This window comes from Ostrinia furnacalis, unplaced genomic scaffold, assembly GCF_004193835.3.
Source record: "Ostrinia furnacalis isolate ACB-3 unplaced genomic scaffold, ASM419383v2 OfSCF2049, whole genome shotgun sequence".
Lineage (NCBI taxonomy): Eukaryota > Metazoa > Arthropoda > Insecta > Lepidoptera > Crambidae > Ostrinia > Ostrinia furnacalis.
In genome coordinates this window covers 644,944-657,319 of record NW_021132288.1, presented here as the reverse complement: position 1 = coordinate 657,319, position 12,376 = coordinate 644,944, and the positions used below count along the sequence as shown (strand labels likewise).

Sequence of the window (12,376 nt, the reverse complement as noted above, 5' to 3'; positions counted from 1 at the left end):
TACTTGCTATAATATTGTCAAGAGATGAGTGTCATGACTGTGGTAGTACTAAATGTATGGAAGAAGGAAACATTGAATTTTTGGTTAGATCCAGTTTATTCTGTAACCTATTATTGATACCATTGGATAGAGCTTGTGAAGCACTTTTAGAATCAGTAATCAGTTTTACGATATCATATGTAGTTTTTAAAATAATGTGACTTTACCAAATGTATGGAAGCTGGAAACATTCAAAGTGGAGTGAAAGTAAAAATCGTTCAAAATTTTAAGGAAATAACATATTTTGATTAACTTTTGTGTAAAAACTGCAAGGATTCTGGGGGTTTTAAGAGTTGGGGTGAACAGCAGCACTACTTAAGTTGTCGATATAAACAGAAAAACAGGAATATTTGAAAAAATGTGGTCGTGGTAATGTAAAATATCATAAGGGGTGTCAATTTTCGTCGAATTTCATAATTTATTGTGTAAGTAAAAAAATAATTGAGGTAGATTTTTTTCCTTATTTTTCCCAAAGTAGTCATGACTATGTCCATCCTGTGGCGTCGGCTTATCCTTGAATTTTGGGACACGTTGTATATGAATGTGAAATCACTATTAATGTTACTTTTTTATATTATTCTTTTTCTCATTACTAAATCATCACTCACTTGTAGGTCCATGAGTGGCGGCTGCGGCGGCGGTTGCATCTGATTTAACAGTTTCAGGCCCACTGTCGCCGCTGGCCGAGTCGCCTTCCTCGGTGCATTCCAGCGACACACGCGGCGTCACTTCTGGGTCACACCTGAAGACAAAAATTATACAATAAATTATTACATCTGTTATAATACAACATCATCGCCCAGTGGCCTAATTCACGTATTTTGACAGTCAAGATCTCGGCAGTTCGATTTTTTCAAGTTATTTATAATTTTCAAATTAGTTTGAGATGCGACTCTTAACGCTAAAAATTAAATAACTAAGTCAAGATCTCGCTGACGTTCAGAAGTCATCCCATTCAAAAACAGTTCTAAATTCGTATTCACAAGGGTCATTTTGATAGAACGATTACTCGATAGGGTCGCAACTCAGTGTTTTGTTGTCGTTGAAGTTTTGTTACGTGAATAAGGCTACAGTTTGAGCAGCACAACATCTGACTCGTTGAAATATTTTTAGATAAGACTATGAGGAACCTCTTTGTAGGTACAAAATATCAGTTTTCCGGTCAGTCTGTCACTGTCGCTCATATAACAGCTATCTCAGCGCAGCGCAGGACGGGTCATTGTGGAAATCCTTGGATGAGACCTTTGTTCATTTGCTGTTATTACATTCAGCCGCCCATTAGTACCTCAGGAAGGCCTTCAGGAGCGTGTCGGCGGAGTTCTGCTGCACGTCGTTCATATTGCAATTTGTTATATGTCAAAAATTAAAAGTTTACAGGAGAGTAAAAAAACAGCGTACGGGAAAAAAATCTTTTAAGACACCATAATGTTTTTTAACTAATGTTTCCTAATCAGTTTGTTCTTTTTAATATAAATATAAAAGTCTCCATAAATAATTTTTATTTTGTTAGAATTTTTTTGATTTTTTTGCCATTGATCAAATTGCAATATGAACGACGTGCAGCTCCTCGGAGCTCTCCTTGATGCTCTCCATCAGCGAGCACCGGGGCGAGCCACTAGGAGAGAGAGAGCTAGTACCTCAGGAANTATTATTAATACCGTTTGATAGAGCTCATGAAGCACTTTCAGGATCAATAACTAGTTTATTGATATCTTGTATAGTTTAGAAATAATCGAGTGAGATCACTTATCGTTTCCACCCTGTATAGAGCCGGTTTACAAGCGACATGATGACGCCAAGCACAAATACGAATATACAGGGTGGAAACGATAAGTGATCTCACTCGATTATTTGTAAACTATACAAGATATCCAAAAACTGGTTACTGATCCTGAAAGTGCTTCACGAGCTCTATCCAACGGTCCCAATAATAGGTTACAAAATAAACTGGATCTATCCGAAAATTCAATGTTTCCAGCTTCCATACATTTAGTACTGCCACAGTCATGGCACTCATGTCTTGATTATATTATAGCAAGTAAAAGCCTAAAACCAATGTTTTTCATTAATAATTTTAAATAATAATGCTTTAGAGTTCAATTTAAGTGTTTATTATTGAATAAAAAAAATAACACTTCTAATATTGTGTGGCTGGCATACATTTAGTATGGAGCCTGAAAACATTGAATTTTTGGATAGATCCAGTTAATTCTGTCACCTATTACTGATACCGTTTGAAAGAGCTCGTGAAGCACTTTCAGGATCAATAACCAGTTTTTTGATACCTTGTATAGTTTAGAAATAATCGAGTGAGATCACTTATCGTTTCCACCCTGTATTTTTTATTTAACTTAGAAGTCGTGTAAATATTAAATCGGACACATTGTATACAACGTGTCCCAAAATTCAAGGATAAGCCGGCGCCGCAGGATGGACATAGTCATGACTACTTTAGGAAAAATAAGGAAAAAAATATATCTCAATTATTTTTTAAGTTAGACAATAAATTACGAAATTCTTCGAAAAGTGACACCCCTTATGATATTTTACATTACCACGACTACCATTTTTCAAATATTTCTGTTTTTTTGTTTGTATCGGTAACTTAAGTAGTGCTGCTGTCCACCCCAACTCTCAAAACCCCCAGAATATTTGCAGTTTTTACACAAAAGTTAATCAAAATATGTTATTTCCTTAAAATTTTGAACGATTTTTACTTTCACTCCACTTTGACTCATCGTTTTGTAAAAAAAAAAAAGTATGAACACTACTGCGGCAAGTTTTTTATAAAGTTGACGCAACTATCCAAGATTCCAAAATGGTATAATACTCTAAGAAACCTAGTCGCAAAAAAGATATGCGTACCATTTTTACAAGCACTTCGCTTGTTAGTTAGTATGGGTTAAATCTTGCAACTGAATTTAAAACCAGTTCTCCTCAACCGATTGAGCTGAAATTTGGTATACTTATGTAAGTACGATGAAAATGCAATATTATGGTACCATTGAGCTGATTGGAGACTGAAGGTGGCCATAGGAACTTCTAAACGAAACGGCGGAATTGCATCTAGTTTGGGTTCGTTGGACTTGTCTTTTTGAGCACTTTAGTGCTAGATGATGTCCAGGGTCCTGATGATGAAGTCAGAATTTTCAAACGAAGTCAAGCTTGTTTTTAAAAAAAGTTTTTTTTTATTACAACTTTATTTTAAACTTTTCAGTTGTTTCTCAATCTCATGGCCCAAGTGCTCGGGAAGACAAATCCAACGAACCCAAACTCGATAAGCTTCCGAAATTTCGTTTAGGAGTTCCTATGGCCAGCTTCTGCCACCTCTTGACTTCATTATCATGACCCTGGACATCATCTAGCACTAAAGTGCTCTAAAAGACAAGTCCAACGAACCCAAACTAGATGCAATTCCGCCGTTTCGTTAAGAGTTTGAGTGCCCTTTGCGTCACACGGTATTCGTCGCGAGCTATCTGTAACGCGTATTAAGTCATGCGCTCTCCGTCATGCACTGGATGCTGGACATTGGGAGCAGGACCTGCTGAAGCGGCACCTGCCCGGCGTCACGTACCTGCGGCTCGACGGGAGCGTGCCGCCGCACCAGCGACACGCCATCGTCACGCGGTTCAACAGCGACGTGTCTATTGACCTGCTGCTGCTTACTACTGCTGTGAGTGCCCTTTATGTCACCTGCGTGACGTTACGCGCGTTTTGTCACACACTACGTCACCTGCTTTAACAGCGACGTCATAATTGACCTGCTGCTGCTCACCATTGCAGAGCGCCGTGAGTGTCCTTTATGTCTAGCGATTTACGTCACGCACTTTAACAGCGACGTCTCCATCGACCTACTGCTGCTTACCACTGCTGTGAGTGTTCTTTACGTCACGCGTTTTCCGACATGTGCATTCTATCACGCGTTTCAACAGTCACCATCGACCTGCTGCTGCTTACTACTGCTGTGAGTGCCCTTTATGTCATGTGCGTCACGTTACGCGCGTTTCGTCACGCAATTTTTGTCACGCCCTTCAACAACAACGTTACCATCGACCTTCTCGCATATTACGTCATGCGCATTTCGTCACGCGATTCAACAGCGACGTATCTATCGACCTGCTGCTGCTTACTACTGCTGTGCCACCAGGATCACTCCGAGTGACGCGTGCTGGAGGGAGCCTTCGTACCTTAGACGGCGGCTGCAGCAGCAGGCCGGGCTCGGCGGGCAGGCGCGCCGGCTGCATGGCGAGGCACAGCCACGTGGCCAGCACGGGGCACGCTGCCACCAGGATCACTCCGAGTGACGCGTGCTGGAGGGAGCCTTCGTACCTTAGACGGCGGCTGCAGCAGCAGGCCGGGCTCGGCGGGCAGGCGCGCCGGCTGCATGGCGAGGCACAGCCACGTGGCCAGCACGGGGCACGCTGCCACCAGGATCACTCCGAGTGACGCGTGCTGGAGGGAGCCTTCGTACCTTAGACGGCGGCTGCAGCAGCAGGCCGGGCTCGGCGGGCAGGCGCGCCGGCTGCATGGCGAGGCACAGCCACGTGGCCAGCACGGGGCACGCTGCCACCAGGATCACTCCGAGTGACGCGTGCTGGAGGGAGCCTTCGTACCTTAGACGGCGGCTGCAGCAGCAGGCCGGGCTCGGCGGGCAGGCGCGCCGGCTGCATGGCGAGGCACAGCCACGTGGCCAGCACGGGGCACGCTGCCACCAGGATCACTCCGAGTGACGCGTGCTGGAGGGAGCCTTCGTACCTTAGACGGCGGCTGCAGCAGCAGGCCGGGCTCGGCGGGCAGGCGCGCCGGCTGCATGGCGAGGCACAGCCACGTGGCCAGCACGGGGCACGCTGCCACCAGGATCACTCCGAGTGACGCGTGCTGAAGGAAGTTCTCCCACACCTGCCAAGCAATATGGTGACATGGTAAGTGAAAACCATAAAGTTATTATACCTATCAGAATAGAGCAACAAGGAACTGAGCGAGCGAGATGTCCCTAGCAGCAACACTGTGATAAAAAGAGATGCGTGATGCTGTCGCCGTCACGTCAAACAGAACCATTTTTTGCAACTATTTGACAGTTCAGTCAGAAGCACGTTGAAAATTTGAACTCTGATATAATTTCAGATTTTACGCGAGTGAAATCGTGGATGTTCATGAAAAAAGTGCTTCAGAAACGTGGTGACTGTTTCAGTAATTGATTTATTGTACAAAACAGTTAAATAATCCTGACACTGACACACACACAAGTGTCATCCAAAATGGTTTCGTTTGACAGCTCGTGGTTGTTGTTCTATTCCAAAGGAATAATAACTTTATGGTAAAAACCTAGAAAACTTCTGGGCTGGCTCTACTCGTAGCCGGCATAATGGAGCCCCTCCCTATGGAGGCGTCTCGTCTTCTTAACGTCCCTGAACCCTATAGACTCAAAAGATGCAAACGCTGCGCGGCAAGTCACTTGCTATAGTTGATAGCAACTATACAACTTGTGCATAAGCACAACACTCGCTGCAGCAGTTACCAGTGCATACCACAAAGATTTAAAGAATGAAAAGATGCTCTGACACGCTGCACAGTTTATGGTTTTAATGTCATAAAGCATAATGATTGTTCAGCTCCTAACATTTTTATCAGTAGAATAAAATTTGGATAAAATAGGAGTTAATAACCTGGGAAGAATTCACTCACCTGTATCGCAATTTCTTGTATTTCATGGACATGTTCGAACAGTATCCTTTGGTAAACGTGTCTCATAGCCTCTTGCAATAATTCCGGCGTCCACATCAGGAACCGGTCTGGGTTACAGTCTCCGTTGGGCACGTTTTCGCCGCCGTTTTCGACGCCGTTGTTTTTCGGCGTGCTCGTGATGAGAGGTCTGGTGAGAGTCCTGAGGGTTTGGAGGGCTGCTTTGCGAACCGAGCTCGTCGAGTGGTCGAGGTACGGCCATAGGCGGGGGAGCACGTCCGAGAGATCAATGGGGCTGTGGAAAAATGGATCAATTTATTTTGTGTCGGTTACCTCCATTAACTACAGTCTGTGAGTGTGATGGGACTTCAAATAAACAATTTTGATTCCAACCCACTGACCTCTATGCACACTGGACTGGCTGCTGTTATAATATTTTTGTGCCTATTTGATTTTGGCCATAATGGCGCTGTAGGCCATACTGTAGTCAGATACGAGTGTGCATGGAACTAAAATTTGTGATTTTCTTTCTCGCTTATTCTTATGGTTACTCCATATAATGTACGTCAAAATTATATTATACTCTCGGGACACTAGTAGTGGCGCTTCAAATTGGCACACAAAACTAGCTGTAATTTGTATGAGCCTGTATAGAGTATAGAGGTCAGTGTGTGTCAGGGACAAGCTGTCAAATACAAAACACTTCATTCAATAGTCAAAATACTCACTGTAATAAACTAGCGGCTTCAGGCAGCGAGCACAGCGCGGCCAGCAGCGCTAGATAGGCGTTTGCTGGCGCAGCTAGGTCGTCTTGGATTTGCAATAGAGTCCACAATCGCACAACGGCGGACGCTTGCGGATCAAGGCAGTCTAGAGTCAAAATACTCACTGTAATAAACTAGCGGCTTCAGGCAGCGAGCACAGCGCGGCCAGCAGCGCTAGATAGGCGTTTGCTGGCGCAGCTAGGTCGTCTTGCATCTGCAGTAAGGTCCACAATCGCGCAGCAAGTCTCGGCGCGTGCGGCGCGGCGGCAGACGCTTGGGCAGCGAGGGCACTGGCCGCGGCCGCCGACACGTCTTCAGCTACGTCTTCGAGACCAGACACGAGTTGTTCCACTGCGCCGCATTCTACGCCTGCCTCCTGCATCAGAAGAGGATACAAATACATACACAGTTGCTATTGGGTTTATAACTAAAGCCCGATCGCCGAGCACGTCGAATTTCGTCCAATGACCCCAAGCTACCCATCCTTATCACTGCGACCGCCCGTCGCGCAGTCGCTCGGCGACCGGACTTTACCGAGGATTAAATTAACAGTAGTTTCCAGATGCGTAACCTGATGATGGTGATGTTGTTTGTGACGAGCTGATAACCTGATAAATTAAATGGATTTGCAACATAACGGCACATTTAACAGGGCTCTTTACCTTTCCGTTTCCTGTTTTGTTTATCAAAATCTTTTGTTCTATCATGTTATAACTCGCCAGTACAGTCAGTAAGCCAGCCTTGCGCTCTGGTCGCATTTGCGCGAACGCTACGCCTAGCATCTGCACTCTACATAACCTAAGACTTCTGTATAAACATAACAATATCTAACCTGTCTTGCAGCGAGCAGATACTTGAAGCCCAACAACGCTCCGTGCCTGGCTTCCCACTGCGACTGCCTAGCTAGTATTGTCAGCAAGCCAGCGACTTTGCGCACGCGGTCTGGCCTCATCTGCGCGAACGCTACGCCTAGAGTTTGCGCGCAAGTTTCACGCACTGGTGCTACTACCTAAAAGGGAGCGAAGTTTATTCATTTATTTGATTTGCAATAGGTATAGAAAGAGTTTACAGTCTAGGCTTGATGGGAAAAAATAAGATGTTCTAACTTCTAGTACAAAATACATTTAACTTATTTCTCAACTCGCGAATGCGCGCTGTGAGGGTTGAGGCGATCAACACAAGCAAATATTTGTATTTGATTACGTCTTGCGTACTCTGACTAATAAAGTACTTTCTGTCTTGCTTGCACACATTCAGGTAAAATCTGAATCGGACTTATGCGCACATGTATAAAGTAAAGTCAAATACAAAAAAGATTGAATTCAAAAAGATTTTCACAATCGAGCCAGTTGTCGATAAAAATCGGAAGATGTGAACTAGCTCGCAATCACGAGTTACATATGTCATACATTTATACCTGTATTTGTAAGGAAAGCTCACCTGATCGGAAACAAAATCACCGAACCTATCTAGAGCTAAGACACATAGCAACCGCAGCGCCATATCTTCTAACCATTCTTGGTGGGCATCGTCCATCTGTAACAAAAAGTTACAATATTGAGTGAGGGATGAATGAAAAGAAAAGATAATTTTCTGGTAAAACTAACATGCGCAAGATCAGAACTTAATCTTGTTTTGATCTACAATGATAGGGTTAACAAAAGTCTTTTTTTTTTTCGATTTCTGCGGTATCCGTTGAAACTAATTTACTAGCAGCAGTTTCATCGTTCGGTCTCGCCTAGAACAGTTGCGCTGGAAGCTCTAAGCATAAGCTATACTGTTTCTAAAGCCTGGTCCGTGAGCACGTAGAATTTTGTCCAATGACCCCAAGCTACCCATCCTTATTGCTCGCGCGTAATTATGTTGCTGTCGCGCTCGCACACTCACTGCGGGCGCGCGTCGCACAGTCGCGACAGCAATATACCTAATTACGCGCGAGCGATAAGGATGGGTAGCTTGGGGTCATTGGACCAAATTCTACGTGCTCACGGACTAGGCTTTAGTTTGGATTTCCATTTTGACAACTCACTTGTTCTTTCGACACGTCGGCCTGTATGCCCGCCGAAGCCACTATCCTCGCTCGCAGTAGCTCTCTCAAAGCGCTGGCCGCCCCGTGCCTCGATTCCCAAGCAGCGCTGAACAGCTGCGCTTGAAGCGCTGAGCACCACCACTCGAGAGGCCACCGCACTGACTCCCCCCAAACACCTGTGCAGTCTGGCACTGGACTACTGTTTTCCACTGTGACCAAAAGAATGTAAGATTAGGCTAAAAGAAGTCTGACTCTTATCTTATACAGCCTTGGCCAAAAGTATTGAGCACCCCCTAAATACTGCTTATACGTGATAACTATAAAAGATACTCAAAGATATTTGATAAAAACCTTTCTTTGACAGGTTTTGAAACATAAACTCACGGCACAACGTGCAATAAAACACGTTTCGAGATGTTTAGCTATGACACTGTAGTATTGTTAGTCTTTGAAAAATCATAAAAAATCTTCTTCCGACCTCGCTGCTGAGTTATCAGCTGAAATTAATACGCCGATTTCTGCAAGAACAACTCGCAGAAGACTCCAAGAAGCTGGGCTTAAGGGCTATACAGCCAGAAAGAAGCCATGGCTTTCTGTAAAGACCAAAACAGCTCGTTACGAGTAGGCTTTAAAATACCAAACTTTTACCGAGGAAGATTAGAAAAATATTGTGTGGTCAGATGAATCAAACTTTGAGGTAAGTTAGCCAATATCATGTATTAACAATACGCGACAATAATATTATAAAACTATATTTGTAAAAATAAATATTGGACCGAAAAACACTTAACAAAATTTCGTTACTTTACGATTGTTGGCACACCTGGTGTGACATTTGTCCGTCGTCGAGTAGACGAAGAATTTACCCCGGAGTGTAAGGTACCTACCGTCAAACATGGCGGCGGCAGTGTGATGGTCTGGGGGTGCATGAGCGCCGCAGGAGTTGGGAAAATGTTTGTGTGTAAAGGACGCATGGACTCTACAAAGTACATAAACGTTCTTGAATCCGCACTTCTGCCCTCGTTTACAACACTTTTTGGTGACACCAACATGGATAGCGTCAAATTCCAGCAGGATAACGCACCTTGTCACTAACGATGGCTTGGTTTAGTGACAATAACATCGAGCTGCTTGAATGGTCTGCCCAGTCACCAGACCTGAACCCCTTCGAGCATTTGTGGGGTCTATTGAAGGACAAGGTCCGGCGCCATTGAATAAAAACAAAAGAAGACCTAAAACGTCGCTTGCGGGAAGAGTGGAACGCTTTAACATGTGACGATTGTAATAAATTAGTACAATCTTTACCAAAAATAGCTTCTGCAGTAATTAAGGCAAAGGGTGGTCCAACAAAGTATTATTTTTTTGTTGTTAATAAACAATATAAAACTGTTAAAAACTGTTTTGATTCAGACACATGTATAATTCCTTCAAAATTAATAAATATCATGGGTGCTCAATACTTTTGGCCAAGGCTGTATTAATTTTAGCATTTTCCCGCGTGAAATTTGGTCTGTTAGAAAGAATGCCTATGCAATAATGTAATTTTCTACCGATGAAAAAAAACCTTAATTGGTTCGGTAGTTCCAAAAATAGCTTCCAACAAATAAACTCGCTAACTTTACCTCTTTTATGATATAATTATGATAGTAAATTGTATTGTTCTTTCCTACATGCACATTTAATAATTAGGTTATATGGTGATGGATTTACTGTTGAAAAATATAGCAAAGATAAAAATTTATAAGCGCCTATTCCGTTCAATTAGTTATATCCTTGTGGTAAAAGCGCGGTGAAATATCAAGGCCGATTGATCCCACGCGTAATTTAGATAGTTAACAGCGTCATACCATGATAGACTGCTATGGAGCTTAATTTAAAGGCATAGTGTGGGTGGCGCTTACGCATTTTATTGTCCATTTCATTTCATTAGTCAAGATGCCAAAATGCATTAATAAGATAAGAAGATAAGCCATTATGATACTACTAAGTTTCAGTGGCACTAGTTCGATCCTTGTTGACCGCTGCCGTGCTTGAGTATTGCGTTGAGCACAATCCTAAACCAAAGTATTCAGCTCAAGCTCGGCGAGCCATAGCCTGAGTCGGAGCAGAGCAATCGGGACTATTCCCACCTCGTGTTCCCACCACTGCAACTACTGTGTAGCCAGGATCTACAGCTTGACCGCCATAAAAACCCAACCAATGAAGGTCAAGTTTGTCCCGGGGGAAAGTTAAATGGAACGGAGCAGAGCAGCAGACGAATGTCCAAGTTAAAACAATAACTCAAGGCTCCGTTCTATTGGGCTCCGGTGGACTGGATACCGTCGTCGGGGGTAAGCCCCGCTCTTCTAGAGGGGAGAGACCCTCATAACCCACTGATGGTCGTCTCCAGCCAGTGGGTACATTTCCCGAAGAATGGTAACCTTTAAAAAATCAGTGTAATTGCCTTACCAGCAAACTCATCCAGTGGTTCCAACTTGATCTTCTTCCGATCAGGTTCTATAGGCGGCGTGGGGGGTGCGGACGGGCCTTCCTCGCTGCAGTCCCGCGACTTTTGTTTGCTGAACGCAGCCCGAGCTTTCCGCTTGGCGAGGTTCATCTCCCGCGAGCTGAGTGGCTTCGATGACGCTATAGGGACTAGCTCTTGAACTGGCCTCTAGAAAAGAAAAGGGGTATCAAATCTCCTGTTACCAATCAGTCATACCGAATCGTGTAACACTGTGACTCGTTGAGAAAAAAGCCTCATCAAGTCACACTAAGGCAGTGTTTTTCAACCTTTTTCATGACACGACCCCCCTAATGTGAAAAATATTTTGCGACCCCCCGACCGTTCGCTTTTTTTCATGCATTGTATAATGTTACAAAGATGTTGTAGAGACCGAATACTTAATCCGTACAACATTTATGCATTTGCATTATTACATTTCGGATAAATCTATCTTAAAACTTTACTGTTTTTTTACTGAGGTAGTTTTTACGGCCTCTCGCGACCCACAGGTTGAAAAACACTGGGCTAAGGGTACTATTAGTAATGTAATTTGTGAAATAATAATTAAAATATCAACTGAATGAATATGACAATGGTTGTCTAAAAATTGCCACCAGACGTTAAAATAGGCACTTACATAATAATTAACAAACTACAAACACGTTTAAATTAGCATACATTTCACCCATTAGTTTCTTATTTGTATAACCTGGTAACATTGCTATAAATTAACCACAAGTAGTAAATAAAAGTAGCAACGAAGGAAAACAATGGAATGTTTACCGTGAGCGATCTCATAACATTGGATAAACCACACGAAACACAATACAAGCTTATGTTATGAACAACTATTCTAAAATAATCGCAAATATTAACATTGTGATACAATGAAAAATATGGCAAGTTGTAGCTAGCTAAATTAACAATTCAAAAAATCTATAAATCAATACTGTTCAAATAATATGATGTACTCGTAATCTAAGCGACTCATTCACGTCAGAAAGAATAATGGAATCCATTCCCCAGCACTATATTGATTAGCAAGATCCATTAAGCAAAGTAATGAAGAGAAATGGGCTTGGCATCCATTACATTAGCAATAAATCTATTTGTCAATCAGGAAAAATATAGGTCAGACAACATTAGTGCCTATTTTAAGGAAAGTAGGTACTAACGGAATTGGATTAAAGTACCTTTTTCCTTGTATTTACTTCATTTATTTATTTTTCCTTGTATGTGATTTTTAAGGATAAGGTACAACAATGCGGCACGTTGATTGTGATCATATTAAAACAGTAATTAGTGTTGAACTATATAAGGTGTAAGAAAGTATCGATACTAATATTATAAATGCGAAAGTAACTCTGTCTGTCTATC

The 12,376-nt window shown here is 42.9% G+C and overlaps 1 protein-coding gene across 1 annotated transcript in view; it reads right to left on the bottom strand.

The window, feature by feature from the left end:
- The window catches only part of Hel89B (histone acetyltransferase 1), a 56,051-nt gene that overhangs the window by 21,138 nt on the left and 22,537 nt on the right, over positions 1-12,376 (bottom strand). Inside the window, exons 8-19 of the mRNA XM_028306764.1 lie at positions 10,963-11,167; positions 8,515-8,723; positions 7,926-8,021; positions 7,318-7,494; positions 6,611-6,861; positions 5,725-6,016; positions 4,795-4,938; positions 4,511-4,744; positions 4,227-4,460; positions 3,614-3,721; positions 1,325-1,362; positions 648-781 (exon numbers count right to left, since the gene is read on the bottom strand). Coding sequence (XP_028162565.1) covers positions 648-781; positions 1,325-1,362; positions 3,614-3,721; positions 4,227-4,460; positions 4,511-4,744; positions 4,795-4,938; positions 5,725-6,016; positions 6,611-6,861; positions 7,318-7,494; positions 7,926-8,021; positions 8,515-8,723; positions 10,963-11,167 — 2,122 coding nt within the window. The remainder of the gene's footprint in view (positions 1-647; positions 782-1,324; positions 1,363-3,613; positions 3,722-4,226; positions 4,461-4,510; positions 4,745-4,794; positions 4,939-5,724; positions 6,017-6,610; positions 6,862-7,317; positions 7,495-7,925; positions 8,022-8,514; positions 8,724-10,962; positions 11,168-12,376) is intronic.